At 53.1% G+C, this 17,572-nt stretch overlaps 1 protein-coding gene across 1 annotated transcript in view; it reads left to right on the top strand.

Annotated features, from left to right (window-relative positions):
• LOC102443158 (dedicator of cytokinesis protein 1) overlaps window positions 1–17,572 on the top strand; it is a 139,550-nt gene that overhangs the window by 46,885 nt on the left and 75,093 nt on the right. The window contains 2 exon segments of the mRNA XM_023745881.1: window positions 8,809–8,910; window positions 14,701–14,795. Coding sequence (XP_023601649.1) covers window positions 8,827–8,910; window positions 14,701–14,795 — 179 coding nt within the window. The 5' untranslated portion in view covers window positions 8,809–8,826.

Here is a 17,572-nt window from a genome sequence, read left to right as displayed (position 1 = left end):
AAAACGCTGTCACATTGTACCATTAGAAAATACCATTTGTGGACAAGATATACATTTTTTTCTCACTGAATTTTCTGGGCACCTTTGCTGAGAATCAGTGAGCCCGATCGTGTGAGTGTGGTCAGTTTGTCATCTGTGTGTCTGTGCGTTTGCCACACTGTCTGGATACCTAGCTTTATCCTAAGTCTTGAGCTTCGGTAGTGTGTGCCCTCCCTCCCCTTTGATCAGTTCCTTCTACTGTATCGCGTGATTTGTATCACTGGGTAAGTATATATTTGTGTATAAATGCTTCCTACGAATACTATCGTATGACCTAGGTCCGTGGTCGGCAAACTGCGGCTCGAGAGCCACATGTGGCTCTTTGGCCCCTTGAGTGTGGCTCTTCCTAAGCCTTAGGCTTACCCTAATTAAGTTAATAACGATGTACCTACCTATATAGTTTAAGTTCAAAAAATTTGGCTCTCCAAAGAAATTTCAATCGTTGTACTGTTGATATTTGGCTCTGTTGACTAATGAGTTTGCCGACCACTGACCTAGGTCATCTCTGTTTCTATCCTATATAATAAAGAGATAATATGCAAATTAACCCTCACATCCTCATAAGATGGCTGCCTATGACCAGGCTGGCAGGGGGGTTAATAACAATGTCAAGGGACAACCAATTGACTGAACAGCAGGCTATGTGGGGTGACCAGGCTGGTGGGGGTTGGGGGAGAGTTGGGGGCACCAGGCCGGCAGGGGTGGCAGTGAGGGACAACTAGGCCGGCAGGGGTGGGGCAGTTGTAGGTGACCAGGCCGGTGGGGGGTTGCAGTTGGGGGAAACCAGGCCAGCAGAGGGGGCCAGTTGGGGTGACCAGGTCAGTAGGGGGGGCAGTAAGGGGTGACCAGGCCGGTGGGGGTGCAGTTAGGAGCAATCAGGCTGGCAGGGGTGGTAGTTAGGGGTGACCAGGCAGGCAGGCAGGTGAGCGATTAGGAGCCAGCAGTCCAGGATTGTGAGAGGGATGTCCGACTACCAGTTTAGGCCCAATCCCTGGGCCTAAACCAGCAGTCTGACATCCCCCAAGGGGTCCTGGATTGGAGAGGGTGCAGGCTGGCTGAGGGGACCCCAACCCCCACCCCCCATGCACAAATTTCATGCACCGGGCCTCTAGTTATACAATAACCTCCTATTTCAATATCTTCTCTATGATTTATTAATTTAATTTTTAACACCTGCCATGTGACATGGTTTCCTCTTTACCAGCTCTTCCATCCAATATAAATGATGTTGTGGACAGGATTTTTTTATGATTCGTATAGAGGAGTTTCATTTCATTCAATAAGGAGTTTCAACTTGGATCTGTAGCTCTGATGTCAATAATGTTCTTTATGGACAGAAGTCAGTTTAAAAAAAAAAGTGAAGGCATATTGATCCTTCCTCCCATGGTAAAATTGTATTAAGATTGAGTTACTCTTGTTTCTCTTACAGTATACTTAAAGATACTGTGTATCATGGGGGAAGACTTCGAAGATTCTAAATTCTCTAAGGCGCTAATATTATCTTATTTACTGAGTTTATGAAAAATATAAAATTTCTGCTTTACTTGGTTAGCAACAAATGAATTATTTTAAGAAGTTGCATATAAAGATATATTCCTCATTATGCCATAAAGTATAATTGTATATATAAAACTTGATTGTTTATTTTCACAGCAAAGTGAATGTGTTTTTAATGTATTACATTGAATAAATACCAAATAATTGTTCTGGGTACCTTCAGATCCAAACAAGCCCTTTCGGTGTATTTGGCCCATAAACGTCTTCCTACAGTTACTGCCACTGTAAAATTGTAATTGATTTCGTTTTAAAATTAGATTTCTTTCCTCGTACTGTCTGCAATGATATAAAACACTAGTGCTCCCTGAACTCCAGCAAGCACTCCGTTTGAGTTTTAGGGTTAATTTCATTGCTAGTAGTTGAAAAGCGCTAATAGACGACATTAGTGTAGCTGGTCGACCATTCTGCTTTTAATTTCTTGTGGTTTACTTTCACAAACACTTTTTACTTTATGGTCCTTTATGAAAACAGGAATCGCAATATTTTGGAAACTGAATGAGTAGAAATTAACCGTGCATTGGAGAACATCATGGGACTGCATTTATCCTTAAAGGAGAAAGGGAACAGAACAGGCTCCGTGCTACCAGGGACTGTTTTTCTGGGAAAAGTCGAGTGCGCTCAGACGATGTGCGTGAGCACAGGGCTCAGCTTTCCAAGAACCTCCGCTTTAACAGGGGAACCTGACTCACCTCTTTATTCTGCCTTGTGCTTAGCCGGGTACTGAATTAACAGCACGAGCAATACCCTTGCCAAGTACAGCCGCCGAGCCCTTGAACGTGTCGCCAGCGGCCTTTTCTCTTGAAAACGAAGATCTTGTGCCCTCCGGGGCTTTCGGCGCATCCGTACCACAAACTTAAATCACTGTCGGGGATTTATGTCAAGTCCCATCTGCCTTTTCAGTGGAGGACTGGACCCTCAGCTACATCCCCCTCCTGTCCAGCCTCATAGGGTTGCTTTCCACTGTGGATTCTTTGGCTTGAATGCTCCCCCCACCCCCTACCCCCCACCCCCCACCCCCGCCCAGTGAAAGTCATTCGGAATCACCAACTCATACATCTTCCCCCCTGACTACAGTTCCTGCCTGGCTTCCTTGAGCGATATATTGAAAATGCCACGGGAGGGTTCCCTTTTCTTTACTTTTTAATGACGATTAGGAGGTCGGTTTGTTTTCATCAATATATTGACCTTTCGCCGTATCAAGGAGAGTTCCTCTTCCAAGTACTTGCCTTGCTGGAAGCATGTTTAGTACAACTTCCCTGACAGCCCTGGAGGGCGTCCCCGATTCAACGGGTGGAATTGTTTGATCCAAACCCATGTTGCCCTCCAGACTCGGGGCTCCAGGGTCCCTGGTGGCAGCTCCCACAGCTTTGGGGGTTTGGAGCTGCCCCCAAGCCCTTGGCATGTGGAGCACTTCAGACAGTTAAGCTCTCTGCCCGTGTCCCAGAGAGAGGGTGCGCGCCCCCAGCAGCGTGTGGGCTCCGGGGCCCCAGGGAACATCCTGCCTGTGATGTACCAGGGCCAGGCCGTCCCTCCCTGCAGGCACCTGCCAGGTCTGCCTTTATCGGGGACACTCGCCCCCTCAGCCCCTCAGGGCTGGGAAGGCCGTTCCTCGGGGTTTTTCCTTCTACTTCATACGCACTCTGAGACCTTCAACCAAGCAAAGCTGACACAGACACTGGGACGGTAGGTCTCACCCTCGATTCCCGTTCTCCTAACCCCGTCCTTCCTTTAACCTTTTGCCTCTGTGCCCTGCAGTGACGTCTTATGTTCACTTGCCTGACACACAGGTGTCCCCTGCTTCACCACCTGTCCTCCCTTCTCCCTGACCTCCTCCCACCTGCCCAGCATTCTCTCTGTCCTCCTTCTCCCTGACCTCCTCCCACCTGCCCAGCGTTCTCTCTGTCCTCCTTCTCCCTGACCTCCTCCCACCTGCCCAGTGTTCTCTCTGTCCTCCCTTCTCCCTGACCTCCTCCCACCTGCCCAGCGTCCTCTCTGTCCTCCCTTCTCCCTGACCTCCTCCCACCTGCCCAGCGTCCTCTCTGTCCTCCCTTCTCCCTGACCTCCTCCCACCTGCTCAGCATTCTCTCTGTCCTCCCTTCTCCCTATTCTCAGTCCTACCTGTCCTCCATTCTCCATGAGCTCAGCTCTGTCTGTCTTCCTTTCTATTTGGCCTCTGTTCTCTCTGTCCACCGGCTCACTGTACTGGGAGCCCAAACAGGTTGGACACTCCGCATCTAGGAGTGCTCAGAGGCAAGTCCAGCCCCGGGCCGGAGGGGCCGTGCAAAGCAGTGACCAGGCCCACATGGACGGGGGAGCCCTGAGAAGGAGACTTTTGAGGATAAGGGAGTAGGAACGGGGGGACTTGCTGCCAGGTGAGATCTTTGTCTCTCAGGCTCCCTTATAAAATATGAACAGATCTGTGGTTTATAAATGTAATCTGGGCTCATTCCCCCGCCCCTGATGACTCTCTGGGGTCTTTTTCTCTAGTCGTTTCTTCATTCCGTTTTTTCCTGTGCTGTGTTCTTTTGTGGAATGTACAGGTGATCATCTCCAGGTTTGTTCTCCCAGCGTTTTCTTGTGTTAGGAAACTACTTCATATTTGCATGGTTAACGTTTAATGTTTTAACGTTGGAATAGTATTTTATCACAGCACTCTGGTATGGTTGCTGACTTAGCAAATGAGAAATACAGGACACCAGGTTCGATCTGAACTCCAGTAAATAGCACATAGATTTTAAAAAATACATATTTTTATTGATTTCAGGGAAAGGAAGGGAGAGAGAGAGAGAGAGAGAGAGAGAGAGAGAGAGAGAGAGATTGGCTGCCTCCTGCAGGTCCCCAACTGGGGATCGAGCCCACCACCTGGGCCTGTGCCCTGACCAGGAATTAAACCGTGACCTCCTGGTTCAGGCCGAACAACACATAGATTTTTAGTAGCCGGATCTCCCGTGTGGTGCTTCCGTTGCAGGATTTGGGACCTCCTTGTTTTTGTCTGCTCCTCTGAGATCCGCGTGGACTCGCCCTTCAGTGGTTTATCTTGCAGTCCCACCCAACATCACCCTGTGTGCACAGGCCCTGCTGCCGGACACGCAGATGCTCCCAGCGATGCGATGGACAGCTTTGGCACAAAGTTTCCGATTTCGAATTGCGACCTCGGTGGATTTGAGAAGTAGAATTACGGAGGAGCTGAGTATTTTTCCCGAGACTTTTCAAAGCGATTGCTAAATCACTTTTTAAAAAGGTTACAGCAATTTGGGCTCCCACCAGCGGTGCCTGAGAGCGCTCCACGCCCGCACCCTCGCCAACAGCCTCCTCACCTCGGCGCTTCTTGCTATTTTGGCGAGCAAATAACGCGGCGTCATCTTCATCTTTGATTGCTAATGAAGTTCACAATTTTTGTTTATTAGGCATCCTGTGTCCTGAATTTTAAGTCTCCTGCAGCCGCACCCTGCCGTCCCTGCCCCTGCTTGGCATTGCTTTGAAGTCGTAAGGAAAATGTCTTGAGTTTTATTTATTTATTCATTTTTGCTCAGCCCTGGGGGCTGGGACCCGGCGCCCAGGCTCAGGTTCGAGGAGGAGGCTGGGCGCCCACCACCAGCTGAGCTGCCAACCTCCCCGTTGTGTGAAGTAAAAGCTTCATTTGACTTCTAAATGCATTTCAAATAAATCAATGCAAAGCCACACACAGTCATGTTGTTTTCTGAGCCTGCAGAATAAAACTTTTCACATGTCCGGCTGGTGTGGCTCGGTGTTTGGGGGCAACCGAGGAACCAGGAGATCAGGGTTTGATTCGCGGTCAGGGCACAGGCCTGCGTTGTGGGCTCCATCCCCAGTGTGGGGCGTGCAGAAGGCAGCCAATCAGTGATTCTCTCTCATCGTTGATGTTTCTCTCTCTCTCTCTCTCTCTCTCTCTCTCTCTCTCTCTCCATCTCTCTTTCCCTCTCTCTCTCTCTTTCTAATATATTTTAAAAACAAAACTTTTCACAGTTCTCCCGTTTCTGCTTCCAGTGTGTAATCAGCATCAAACGCGCTTCCGTGGCTGCTCACGTAACTGCCCTCGCGCCGCCGTGGGGCCACGTGGCGGGAAAGCTCCACGGTGCCTGGTGTTTTCTCCCTGAAAAGCCTGGTGCCGGGGGCGGGCCCGTCGCAGAGAGCGGGAGGCGCCGCTCTGGGCGTGTTACCAGGCCCCTGGCCCCTTGCCTAGCGGGTCCATCAGTTTCGGTTAGAAAAGAGCTGAAATTGCAAGACTCGCTTCTTAGAAGGACTGAACGGTACGGATCCTTCTGGAACATTCCCTCCGGTTAAGTGAAGAGCAGTCTGCCCCGCCCGGCCTTCCGACCTCTGCCTGTGACGGCCGTCTCGGCCCCTCTCCCGGGGCTCCTTTAGTGGATCCCCCATCCTTGCTAAGGCCTTGGGTTGCCTTCTCTCTGACGTGCTCGCCCACCGTGCAGACTTCCCGACCGGCTGCGGACGCCTTCCGGGCCTTGCTCTGTGGAAATCGCTCCCTTATCACGTTAGTGTGTCATTTTCTGCACCACGGCCGCTCCCCGCCTTGGCCTCGCGGGGGTCCCTCAGCACCCCAGGCCTCCTGCCCCTCGGTGAGAGCGGCCACGTCCCCACTCTCGGTGGCTGGCAGTGCCCATGCCCTCGGCATCCTCAAGTCCGCTCTGAGCTCTGGCTTTTCTGATTGAACTGGGTGTTTCAAGGTCAGCAGTTCGTATATCGCTTCTGGTCGGACACAGCTGGCTTGTGACGTAGGTGATTGTAGAGTGCGAGTCGCCGTTGTTTAACATGAAAATGAACGTGAGCCCATGTGAGGGGCACCGTGGCCAATACGGGCCTCCTCTTGCTCTAGAAAAGCTCCCCTGGGGGGGGCAGGGGTGGAGTCCAGGTCATGGCCAGCTCCCTCCATCAGCGCCGAAGCTGGGCATGATCTATGGCGGCCGTTACCTTTCCTCTCCCTCAGCCAGCGTTCTCTCCACCTGCAGGGGTGGGACAGCGGGTCCCTGCCTCCGGGGGCCACCAGCAGAGGCTTCGGAGCTCTCAGGACTCGCATGTGCCTCCGGATGAGAGGGAAAGATTGAGCGGGGCTGCTAAGCAACGCCTGGTAGCCGTTCACTCTCTCAGAGGGAGCAGCTCAGGGTCACGGCCTATCAGATGGACCCGCAGAGACTATGGGGCATTGATGGGCCGTGGTTCCGACGGCTCGTTGTACTTGATCAACATGTGAAGACCATGACCCCATCTCATAGCACAGAGAAGTTGCAAAAGCGGCTTCTCTTGAACTCAACGGGAGGCCAAGTATTTATGTATCTTGAGATAAATTTATGTATCTGGCTGTGTGGCTCAGGTGGCTAGAGCATCATCCATACCCTAGGAGGTTGCAGGTTCAATTCCTGGTCAGGGCACATACCTAGGCTGTGGTTTCATCCCAGTTGGGGAGCATATGAAAGGAAACCAATCGATGTTTCTCTCTCTCTCTCTCCCTTCCTCTCTCTCTCTAAAAATCATTAAAAGCATATCCTCCTGTGAGGATTTTAAAAAGTTTATATTCATAAATAGACATTTTGCCATGTCAGAACTCATTCCTCCAGTGGAAAACTTATTATTATAATAAACACATTATTTAGCTCTTTTTCTGAACCCCAACTTGGAATCTAAACCTCAGCAATTATTATTGTTCACAAATAATTTACATTTCTGGGCAAATGGAAGGCACCATCCTATCATCACTGTATTTGTTCAATTTATGGAATGCACCCGTGGACGACTCGTTGGGAAGCATGTGTGTGTACTGCAGATGCAGAATGAATTGGAACAAGATTGGACTTCAGCATTTCACTGCAGAGAGTGAATCTCAAATTAATGCAGAAGACATTTAGGCATTCAAATATACTGCTTGTAAAAGTAGAGTTCGTAAAAGAATGCAATTTGGGAACTCATTTAATAAGGCAGAATTAAGGCATGTCTGAAAGTATTTCTCATCCTATAATTTTACTGCACTTGTACTGGTTTAATGGGAGAAAATGTATGCCCTCTGTTTCTTAAAATGTCATTAATTTAGGATGAAATACTGAAGAGCAAGGAAGGCTTTTAAGATGTTGTTAGCCATGAACCCCAAAGTGTGATACATGGCAGTCAAAGGCAATGGGACCACTTAGCCGCCTGCCCACCTGCCAAATAAATCCCCTACAGTCATGCACACACCCGCACACACAAACATGCATGGGCCTGCACACATGAACACATGTGCACATGTGAACACAGGCGCACGCACAAACATGCACAGGCCTGCATGTGTACTCATGCACAGATAGGCGCACACAAACATGCATGCAAACAGACCTGTACAACAACACACACACACACAGCTACAAACACGCACATGGACACACCTGCACATACAAACACTCGCAGGCATATCCCTGCACACACAAGCATGCACATTCCTGCACACACATGCGCTGACCTGCGTGCACACACATGCACATGCACAGACCTGCACACATACATGTGCACGCACACCGCCGCATGCATGCTGGCTGCCTCCATCTGCTAACTGCTTCAGCCCTTGGCTTCTCCGGGTCTTGATTTTGTTGGTCGGTTTCCGTTTTCCTCCTCCTTTTCCTTCCCCCCAGCCTGTCCGCCCTGAGAGATCCCCGTCGCCACTTTACGTTCTGCGGAGCCCACGCTCCGCACATTCCTCTCGCGGAGGAGAACGGGCCGTAGTTCACTGTGAGCGGGAGGGGTTGCCTCCGAGGGGCGCCGGCGGGACTTGGGGAAGGAAAGGCCTCCGTGGGCCCGGCCCCGGTCAAGGGCTCGCACACACCGTGCGGTCAGGGCAGCCGTGACCAGAGCACAGGCAGAGGAGCTGTGGTTGCAGTCCGGTCTCTAACTTCTGGCTGTTTAATACGAAAATACTTAAAGCTTGTTTTTCCAGCCTGGACCAGCCCTGGTCAGGAAGCACTGATTTAATGCAGCGAGAGAGAAGGGAATGGGGGTGGGGGGAGAAAAAGAAAAGAAAGATTGTGAGGGTGGAGTGACCACTCGCCTTCTGGTGGCCGCCAGGGGTGGCAGATGTGGCGGCTTCGCGCTGCCAGTTCCAGCCCAGACTCCTGGTGGATACCCACTTTTCCCAAGGGTGTTGTTCTCCCCGCCACCCCCCACCCCGCCCCCCGCCCCGTCTAACTGTGTCTTCTGATTCCTCTGCAGGGAAACTTCGTGGCTTGCATGACCGCGATTTTGCGGCAGATGGAAGATTATCATTATGCCCATTTGATCACGACTTTCGGGAAGATGAGGACAGACGTGGTGGTGAGTGTCACTTTGACCCTGTCCCCTCCCCGTGTTTGGGGGCCAGCATTTTGGGGGAACACAGGGATGGGAAGCATTTTGGGGGAACACTGGAGTTGTTGTTTTAAGTGTGATTCTGCACCGGGGTTTCCCGCGGCTGATTTGAGAAGCCGCCTGGGAGGGTCCACCTGAGCCGTGTTCCTAGGATGAGGGTCCTGACACGCAGACCCCTGCTCGTGCGGGGCGAGGGGTGACTGGGCTGCCCTGTCCGTGTCCCTCCTGGGCTTCGGGGTCGTGGAGGTTTGGGGGTGCTGCCCAGGAAGAGTCTCCCGTTCACTCCTCTTCACCCGCTGATTGACTTGCAACAGCAGGAGCCAGAGAGTCTTTCTGCTGAACTTCTCCTCCCTGATCCACTCCATTAGCTGTGATCACCCAGCCCGTCGGCACTTGCTCAGTAAAACTCTAATGCAACCAGACAGGGGACTCGCCACGGAGCGGAAGTGGTCGCTCAGGAGCTCCCTCCCGAACGACCGCATCCCAGGGCCTCAGGCAGGTGCCTCCTGACACCCCAGGGCCTCAGGCAGGTGCCTCCTGACATCCCAGGGCCTCAGGCAGGTGCCTCCTGACACCCCAGGGCCTCAGGCAGGTGCCTCCTGACACCCCAGGGCCTCAGGCAGGTGCCTCCTGACACCCCAGGGCCTCAGGCAGGTGTCCTGGGTGGTCCAGGTGCCGTCTCTCACTTGGGAAGTGGGGAGTGAGAGTGCTCATGGGCGCGGTGATAGGGAGAATGTCAGCCGGGGCCTGTCAGGCTGGGACAGTGGTCAGCAGACTGTGGCTCGCGAGCCACATGCGGCTCTTTGGCCCCTTGAGTGTGGCTCTTCCACAAAATACCACGTGCAGGTGCGCACATACAGTGCAATTGAAACACGTTCGGTGCGATTGAAACTTCGTGGCCCATGCGCAAAAGTCGGTATTTTGTGGAAGAGCCACACTCAAGGGGCCAAAGAGCCGCATGTGCCTCACGAGCCGCAGTTTGCTGACCGCTGGGCTGGGAGACATCCTGCCAGTGGCTTCCTGCTCGGAGCCTGGAGTTCCACGCGAAACAGCCCCCCCAGCTGAGTCCAATCCTGTGAGAGCGTCGGAGTGGGAGCCGGCACCTCGGGCTGAGCACCTGCTCCTGCGTTCCTGTGACCATCCGTGTGAACCAGTGGTTCCCAACCTCTTCTTGGCCACGCCCCACCGAAGCCTCTAAAATCCTGATGCCCCCTCCCCCGGTGACATAGAATTCTTATCATTCAAAAAGCGAAGCCCTATTCATGGGGAGGCAGCCTAAAGGGCCATGAACTTGGTCTACACAAGCTTCCAAAGAACACGGCAGCCGTGAAAGAGAAACATAAAAGAACAAAAGGACAGTGGACGTCCTGAGAAAGAAACCACTAAGAAATTGTGAAAAAAATAATAATAATATGAAGTGGTATGGAAACATAGGAAATAAAGTTTCAAACACATAATAGAGAACTAAAATGCATGCATATGTCACAATATATATTTATAGACTGTATATGAGGCCCCTAGAGCCATAAGAAATGCACAGAGTTCACTGTGCATAACTCATTCTCGAATTGCCCCCCTGAAAAATCCAGTTGACCCCTGTGGGGCGTGTGCCCCACGCTGGGAACCACTGGTGTAAAGGAAGCTTAATGAAGGCTCACTCCACCGGACAGTGGGCCTGGGATGCAGGACCCTGGCAGGGAGGTCACTCTCAGACACTGGCCCTGTCAGCACCGTGGCGGGAGGGACGGGGCGAGGCAGGCACATCCTGCTCTAGGGTCCCCGCAGGCCGGTGGAGACGCGCCCGGGACGCAGGGGGTCCTCCCAGCGAGCCCACGTCACCTGTGCCGCAGAGGAAGGGCCTCGTAAGGAGCCAGACTGGCCGAGGCGGCGGCCGGGGAGCCTCTGCGATGTGGAGGGAGAGGAGGGGGAGCCGTGCAGGGAGGGGAGCATGGAGGGTGCAGCATGGACGGATGGGAGCCTTGCTGGGGCAGCGAGCGGATCCGGGTCCGACAAGCCTGGGGAGGGTGGGGTATAGAGGCCCCTGGAATTCGACGCCGGGCTGAGCAGCCTTGTGCACTTTGCTTGTTTTTTGTGGGTTTGGTGTGTTTTTTTGTTGTTTTTGTTATATTTTATTTATTTGCTTTCTTTTTATTTATTAAAAAAAGTCATTTATTTGCTATTTTTCCTTTAATTGTTTTAAAATGACTTTCAAAGCCTTGATTCTTTGAGTAAACGCTTTATCTTCCGATCACTGTAGAGTCAAGTGCAGCTGTAAAAGATAGTGCAGAGGCCCCTGTAGCCTTCCCCGGTTTCTCCTGTAAGAGCAGCTTCTCACAAGGCCACCTGGGACATCATCGGTGCTGTTGCGATCGACATCCACGCAGTCGCTGACCCCGTTCCCGTTCCCTGGTTTTCCTTGTGCTCTGCCCCCACGTGCTTATCAGGAGCGACCGCCCGTGCGAGCAGGTGGAAAGGCCGGGACCATGGACTCCATGACTCCATGACTCCTGTCACCTGAGCTCCGCCGCTGCGAGCACTCACCTTGCCGGCCTCCCCTGAGTCGCTCTGTCTGTACAGAGATCCCTGGAGCCTGTGAGAAACCTGCCTCCTCCTCGGAGCTTCCGCCAACATCTCTCAAGAGGAAGCCCTCTCCGTGGCCCTTCGGAACAGGGCAGCCGACCCCCTTTCCAGAGGCTTCCGACTCCCTCACTTCCCGATGTTCCGTCCTCCCCGGGGGCTGCCCAGACCAGAGCCCAGTCCAGGCCCCGCCATGCGCCTCGGCGCCTCTCGTCTCCTGTTCTTTCTTCCTTTCAAGGCATTGCTCTGGGTAGACACCAGGCCAACGATCTTGCCGACGACCCCCGTTCTTAAGGGATACGTGCTGCCTTGTTCGTTGACAGGAAGCTTTGTCTGAAATCCAGGGCCCTCCTTTTGCAAGAGTCCTTCCCTGTTGTGCGCATTGAGGGGTGAAAACGCCAAGCCGGCCCCTACGGGTGATGGGTGGTTTGATCCCTTGGGTAAAAGGGGGGCCCTGCCAGGTCTCCCCGTGGTGAAGCTGCCCCTTTGTCAGGTCACCCACAGTCAGTCGGCAGTTACTCCACCCGCAACAAGCCTTCATCTGACGAGCTTAGCATCCTTCGAGGGTCCTTGTCTGGAGCCAGGACCGGGAAGCAGAGTGGTGATTTCCGCTTCTGAGTGTCACGAGGCTCCGTCCTTAAGAACACTGGGACGGGGGTTCAGTGGGAGATGGGGGGAGGGTGGGTGCCTGGACCAGACTTGCAATCTGAACAGATCACTCTGGGTGACGTGTAGGGACCACGAGGGACAAGAGTGGACACAGGTAGAAGGGCTGGGATTGCCCTCTGGCTGGTCGGTGAGAGAGGCCATTGGCTCAGTGGGTGGGGACGGGACGCACGGAAGGAGCTGGGTGCGTGACAAGAAGGCTTGGCCCAGACAGTACAGTGATGGCTCTTGTCGGAGCTGCCCACTTAGGCGGTGGGACCCTCTCCACGAGCAAAGCAGGAGACGCCGCAGGCGTGGATTGGCCTGGAAGATGGATTCACAAACACCTCCTACGCGTCCCCCCGTCTCCCCTTGTGGACTTGGAAATGCCACCGGCATAGTCTGTACAGCCACGTCCCCTGTGGGAGGCAGATGAGACGGCGCGGCCCACGGCCACGGCTGTAAGCGATGCAGACGACACGGACGCCCAGCAGCTCCCATCGCCCACAAGGCACAGCATTCCGTGTGATCAGCAAAGTGCGCGCGTGGAGCAGCTGAGCCCCGCTAATGAGGCGGGGGGCGGTTTCCCGGGGGAGGAGCGGAAGGCGTTGGGGAAAGAGGCGTCGCCTCCGGAATAATAAGAACCAGACCCTGTGTCTCAATTATTAGGCTCGGAGGAGCGATCAGCAAGAAAGCGGGCAATTTCATGCAAATGGAGGCGCGACGAAATTACCGCACTCAGCCGGCGGAATCTGCAAACTGGTCATTAAAATGGGAGACTCTTGAGAAAGTGGGGAACTGAAGGAGTGAAATATGAATTTCAATATTTAAACCGGGGAGAGGAGCCATGGGTGGTGTGGGGGAGGCACCCCTGCTTGGAGGGCTGGTGGCCAGAACATGTGGGAGCTGGGTTGGGGGGACAGTGGGCTGACCGTCCCTAAGGTCCCCTCAACTGGTGGCCTCTTGTCAAAAGGGTGGTCATAGTTGCTCCTTGAGTTTTCCTTTTTAAATATAGTTTTATTGATTTCAGAGAGTAAGGGAGAGGGAGGGAGAGATGAGAATCGTTGATCGGCTGCCTCCTGCACGTACCGCCCCCCACCCCCCGCCACTGGGATCAAGCCCTGACCGGGAATTGAACCAAGACCTTCTGGTTCATAGGTTGACTCTCAGCCACTGAGCCACACCGGCCAGCGCTCCCCGAGTTTTCATTCGTGGGAGGGGCCTGGCTCTGGTGTTAAGGCTGCAGAGAGCGTCTGAACCTTGGACCTTGGCGATTCTTGCTCTCAAGTCTAGCTCGTGTCTCTCCACCAGAAGTCCTTGCAGCTCTGTGTTGGGAATTGCTTCCTTGGCTTCTGAAATTCCGTTTACCTCCCAGGTCTTCACAGCCACGGCACCGGATCCCGATTCCGTGGGTCACGTGAATGAGCGGCGGGCACTGGTTCGCCACCTCTCACCTGGGCCGCACCTTTCTGAGTGACTCTCAGTTGCCTTTCCTCCTCCTCCTCCCCAGGCCTCCAGGGGGCGTGCGGGCTCCCAGATGCGTGCGCTTCGGGGTAACCACTTGTTTGGTTCCGGTGAGCTCAGAGCCGGTGCCAAGCTGTCAGATTCGAGACGCTCTCCTCCTGGCAGGCACAGGGGGGAGCCCGAGGAAATGGGCGCCCCTTCCCGATGCCAGGCTGCATCCTAGCGTGGATGCCGGGCGGACAGTGGAGCGTGACTGAGGAGAGCACAGGACCCTCAGGGAGGCAGCGGGTCACGGCTGAGTAGCCTGTGGGCTGTCGCTGCCATAAGAAAGGGCTGGCGGTGCCACCATCTGCTCGATGGTTCAGGGCGAGCTGACTAGGCACAAGTGGGCGGGAGTTCTTTTATTTGCTAAGTTATATAAGGAAAGAGAATGGACAATAAGATCCCATATTCAGCTGGCTAGGGCCTGTTGATAATGAGAAATGGAAGTAGAGTAAATATAAGAATTATTGCTTTTTTATATAAGAGAGTATGGGAGAGGGAGAAAGAGAAACATCAATGATGAGAGAGAATCATGGATCGGCTGCCTCCTGCACGCCCCCTACTAGGAATCAAGCCCACAACCCAGGCATGTGCCCTTGACTGGAAATCGAACCGTGACCTCCTGGATCATAGGTCAACACTCAACCACTGAGTCACACCGGCCGGACACTATAAGAACTATTAATAACCTTCATGTTATGTTTGTAAACAATATTTTCCTATAAGCAGAAAGTGTGTGAATACAACATACCTGTAATCTTTGGGGACGGCACTCTTTATTAGAGAGACATGCCGGGGACTGTTTTCAATCATGTCTTTGGAAAAGTTCCCCCCGATGGGAGGTGCTGCGCAAACAGAAAGACAGAAATAGTCCGCAGCGCCCGGGAAATACATTGCGTTACTTTTTAGAAAGTTTTCATTCAGCAGTGGAGGGCACGGTCACTCATCCTGTAATTACTCAGGGCCGGGCGGCCGGGCTGGTGTCCACGCGCTCCCGCGGGCGGTCTCAGTGTTTCCGTTCTGTTTCAGGACTTCCTGATGGAAACCTTCATCATGTTCAAGAACCTCATTGGGAAGAACGTGTACCCGTTCGACTGGGTGATCATGAACATGATGCAGAACAAGTGAGTACCCCGCGCGAGGCTCCCCTGCTCCAGGCGCCCCTTCCGCGTCTCAGGGGCCCGGGTTGCCTGGTTACCATGGACCGTCCCTGCGGTACAGGTGCTCCCCCTTCTGTGACCAAATACTTATTTGGAGAAACGCGCCTGGAGGTTGGGTGGTTCCCTTGTGCCAAGACGGGGCTTTGGTACGAAGAACCCGGGTTCTGCCCCCCGGAGAGGAGCAAACCTGAGCAGGAGCCCCCTCCCCTTGTCCAGGGCAGAGAGGTGTGTTACGGCCAAAGGTGATCCTGAGTGGGGGGGTGAAAGGATTGAGAAAAGACAGACAAGAGAATGAAAGCTGGGTCTCGGTGGGACCCATCTCCTGATGAGGAGACAGCGCCCACAAGCCGTGTCTTTATTTTATAGCAGATGCCACGAGGCAAAGCAGGGGTGAGTTCCAACCCTACTCAACTACATGCACCCGAACTCTATCACAAGGCACGTGGGGCCACGTGTTTGGACCATAGGTTCAAGCTCACAACCACAGCCGTTGGCTATGATTGTGCTGGGAGGGCCCTTTCATTAATCTGAGGCTTGAACCCAACACACTGTAGCCGCGCCCCACAGAGGTGCCATTCGCCGTCTCATTTCAACCCCCTTTGTTTGCTGCCCAGAGCGGGTCTCGGCTCTGTGCCAGGTTTGGGAGAGGTGTTAGCCTTTCATATATTTCAGCTTCAAAACAGTCATGGGCATTTTCTTCATCCTTCTTTAGCCCGTGTGCCATCGCCGAGCCGGTTAATTTCCAGCCCCTGGGGTTTTTAATTTCTGTGAGCAGCAGCTGTGGTCACTGGGCACTCCATCACATGTGACTTCTAGAAGGAATTGCTGGCTGCCCGCCTTCTTCCTCCTTCTTATTGCAGTTGTTACGGAGATCACTGGGATTCACAGGCAGAGGGGTTGTAAGAAGGAACAGAGAGAGAGGCTGTGTGTGTCTGATCTAGGTTCCCTCAGTGACGAACATTTGATAAAACTGCAGCCCCAAACCACAACCAGAGCAATGACACCGATGCAGCCCACGGCCATCCCGTTTCCCCCTGTTCCTGGTCCTCGCAGGCGGCCAGTGTTCTCAACTCCATCGCAGTGAAGGCCGGGCCATTTCTTCACCGCACAGGTTCCTTTGTTGTCCATTTATAACACGCACTCCTCTCCCCTCCACCCCACCCTGCCCAGTCCCTGGCAACCAATAATTTCTTCTTCATTTACACCATTTTGTCATTTTGAAAATGTTATCTCCAGGGAATTACCTGTGGGATGGGTAACACGTCATTCTCGGGAGAGTCAGGTGGGTTGTTGTGTCGAAGGTTTGTTCCCTTTGTCGCCTGTGGTCTGTCCCGTGGTGTGGACGTACCGCAGGTGGTTTAACCGCTGTCCTGTTGAAGGACATCCGCGCTGTTGCCAGTTTGAGGCTAATAGAGAGAAAGCTGCTGTGAACATTCATGTGCAGGTTCTGTGCGAATGTGAGTCTCCGTTTCTCCGGCACCAATGCCCAGGGTGCAGTGTTGGGTTGCACGTCTAGTTTTTTTATTGTTTTAATTGATTTAAGAGAGAGAGACATTGATTTGTCATTCCACTTATTATGCATCAGTGGCTTGATTCTCGTATGTGCCCTGACCGGGAATGGAACCCGTAACCTCGGCATATCAGGTCGCCGCTCTAACCAACTGAACTACCCGGCCGGGGCCGATGTCAGAGCTTCTGACTCAGACAGATCGGCGTTTGCTGCCGCAGTTGCCACGTCTGCGGGGACAGTCCCCAAGCCAGCACGACCAGCCAGAGGCCGCCACGAAGGAGGCCCGTGGACACTGACCACCGTGTGGGTGGCGACCGTTTCATTTCCATTTCCCGTCTCACTGCCCGACATGCTGCTCCTCCCCGGGCAAGGAAACAATATTTGTGTTCAGCAGCTGACTCAGCTGGGTGGTTGTATCCGCTTATGGCCCCCCTGGAGCCAGCTACTTAAAACGTAAAGCCATCTCAGGACATGGATATTTTTTCACTGAATTTTAGAGAGAGGGAAAGAGATAGAAACATCAATGTGAGAGAAACACATTGGTTGGTTGACTCCTGCACATGCCCCAACCAGGGCCCAGGTTGGGGAGGAGCCTGTAACCGAGGTACGTGCCCTTGACTGGAATTGAACCCGGGACCCCTCAGGCCGCAGGCCGACATTCTATCCCAGTGATGGCGAACCTACGACACGCGTGTCAGAGGTGACACGCGAACTCATTTTTTTGGTTGATTTTTCTTTGTTAAATGGCATTTAAATATATAAAATAAATATCAAAAATATAAGAGCCCTGTGGGCGTGGCTCAGGCTCCCGAGGTGACAGGAGGCAGGTGAGCGCTGGGCTCACACCCATAGGAACTGACCCGGTCTGTGCCTCCCACCAGCACCTGGCGGGCAGGACACCAAGGAAGGTGTCAGCGGGGATGCTTTCCGGGGGAATTCGCTTCTTGTTTTGCGATTCTGCATGTAGGTGAGATCACACAGTACTTGTCTTCCTCTGACAGCCTCCTGCCCTCAGGATTCGCAGAGGAGGTGGCACATGTCGGATTCCTTCTTTATCGTGACCGAGTCGTGTTCCAGTGTGTAGTATGTGCTCTTGGCCCATTTATTCTTGACATTGAAATTTTTTATTTGAAAAAAATTGTTTTAATCTGTGAAGACTCTAACACAGTGGTTCTCAACCTTCCTAATGCCGCGACCCTTTAATACAGTTCCTCATGTTGTGGTGACCCCC

The sequence above is a fragment of the Myotis lucifugus genome, unplaced genomic scaffold (genome assembly GCF_000147115.1).
Source record: "Myotis lucifugus unplaced genomic scaffold, Myoluc2.0 scaffold_599, whole genome shotgun sequence".
NCBI classification, from domain to species: domain Eukaryota; kingdom Metazoa; phylum Chordata; class Mammalia; order Chiroptera; family Vespertilionidae; genus Myotis; species Myotis lucifugus.
Note: the sequence above shows the minus strand (reverse complement) of the source record. Positions and strands in the feature narration are given on the sequence as shown.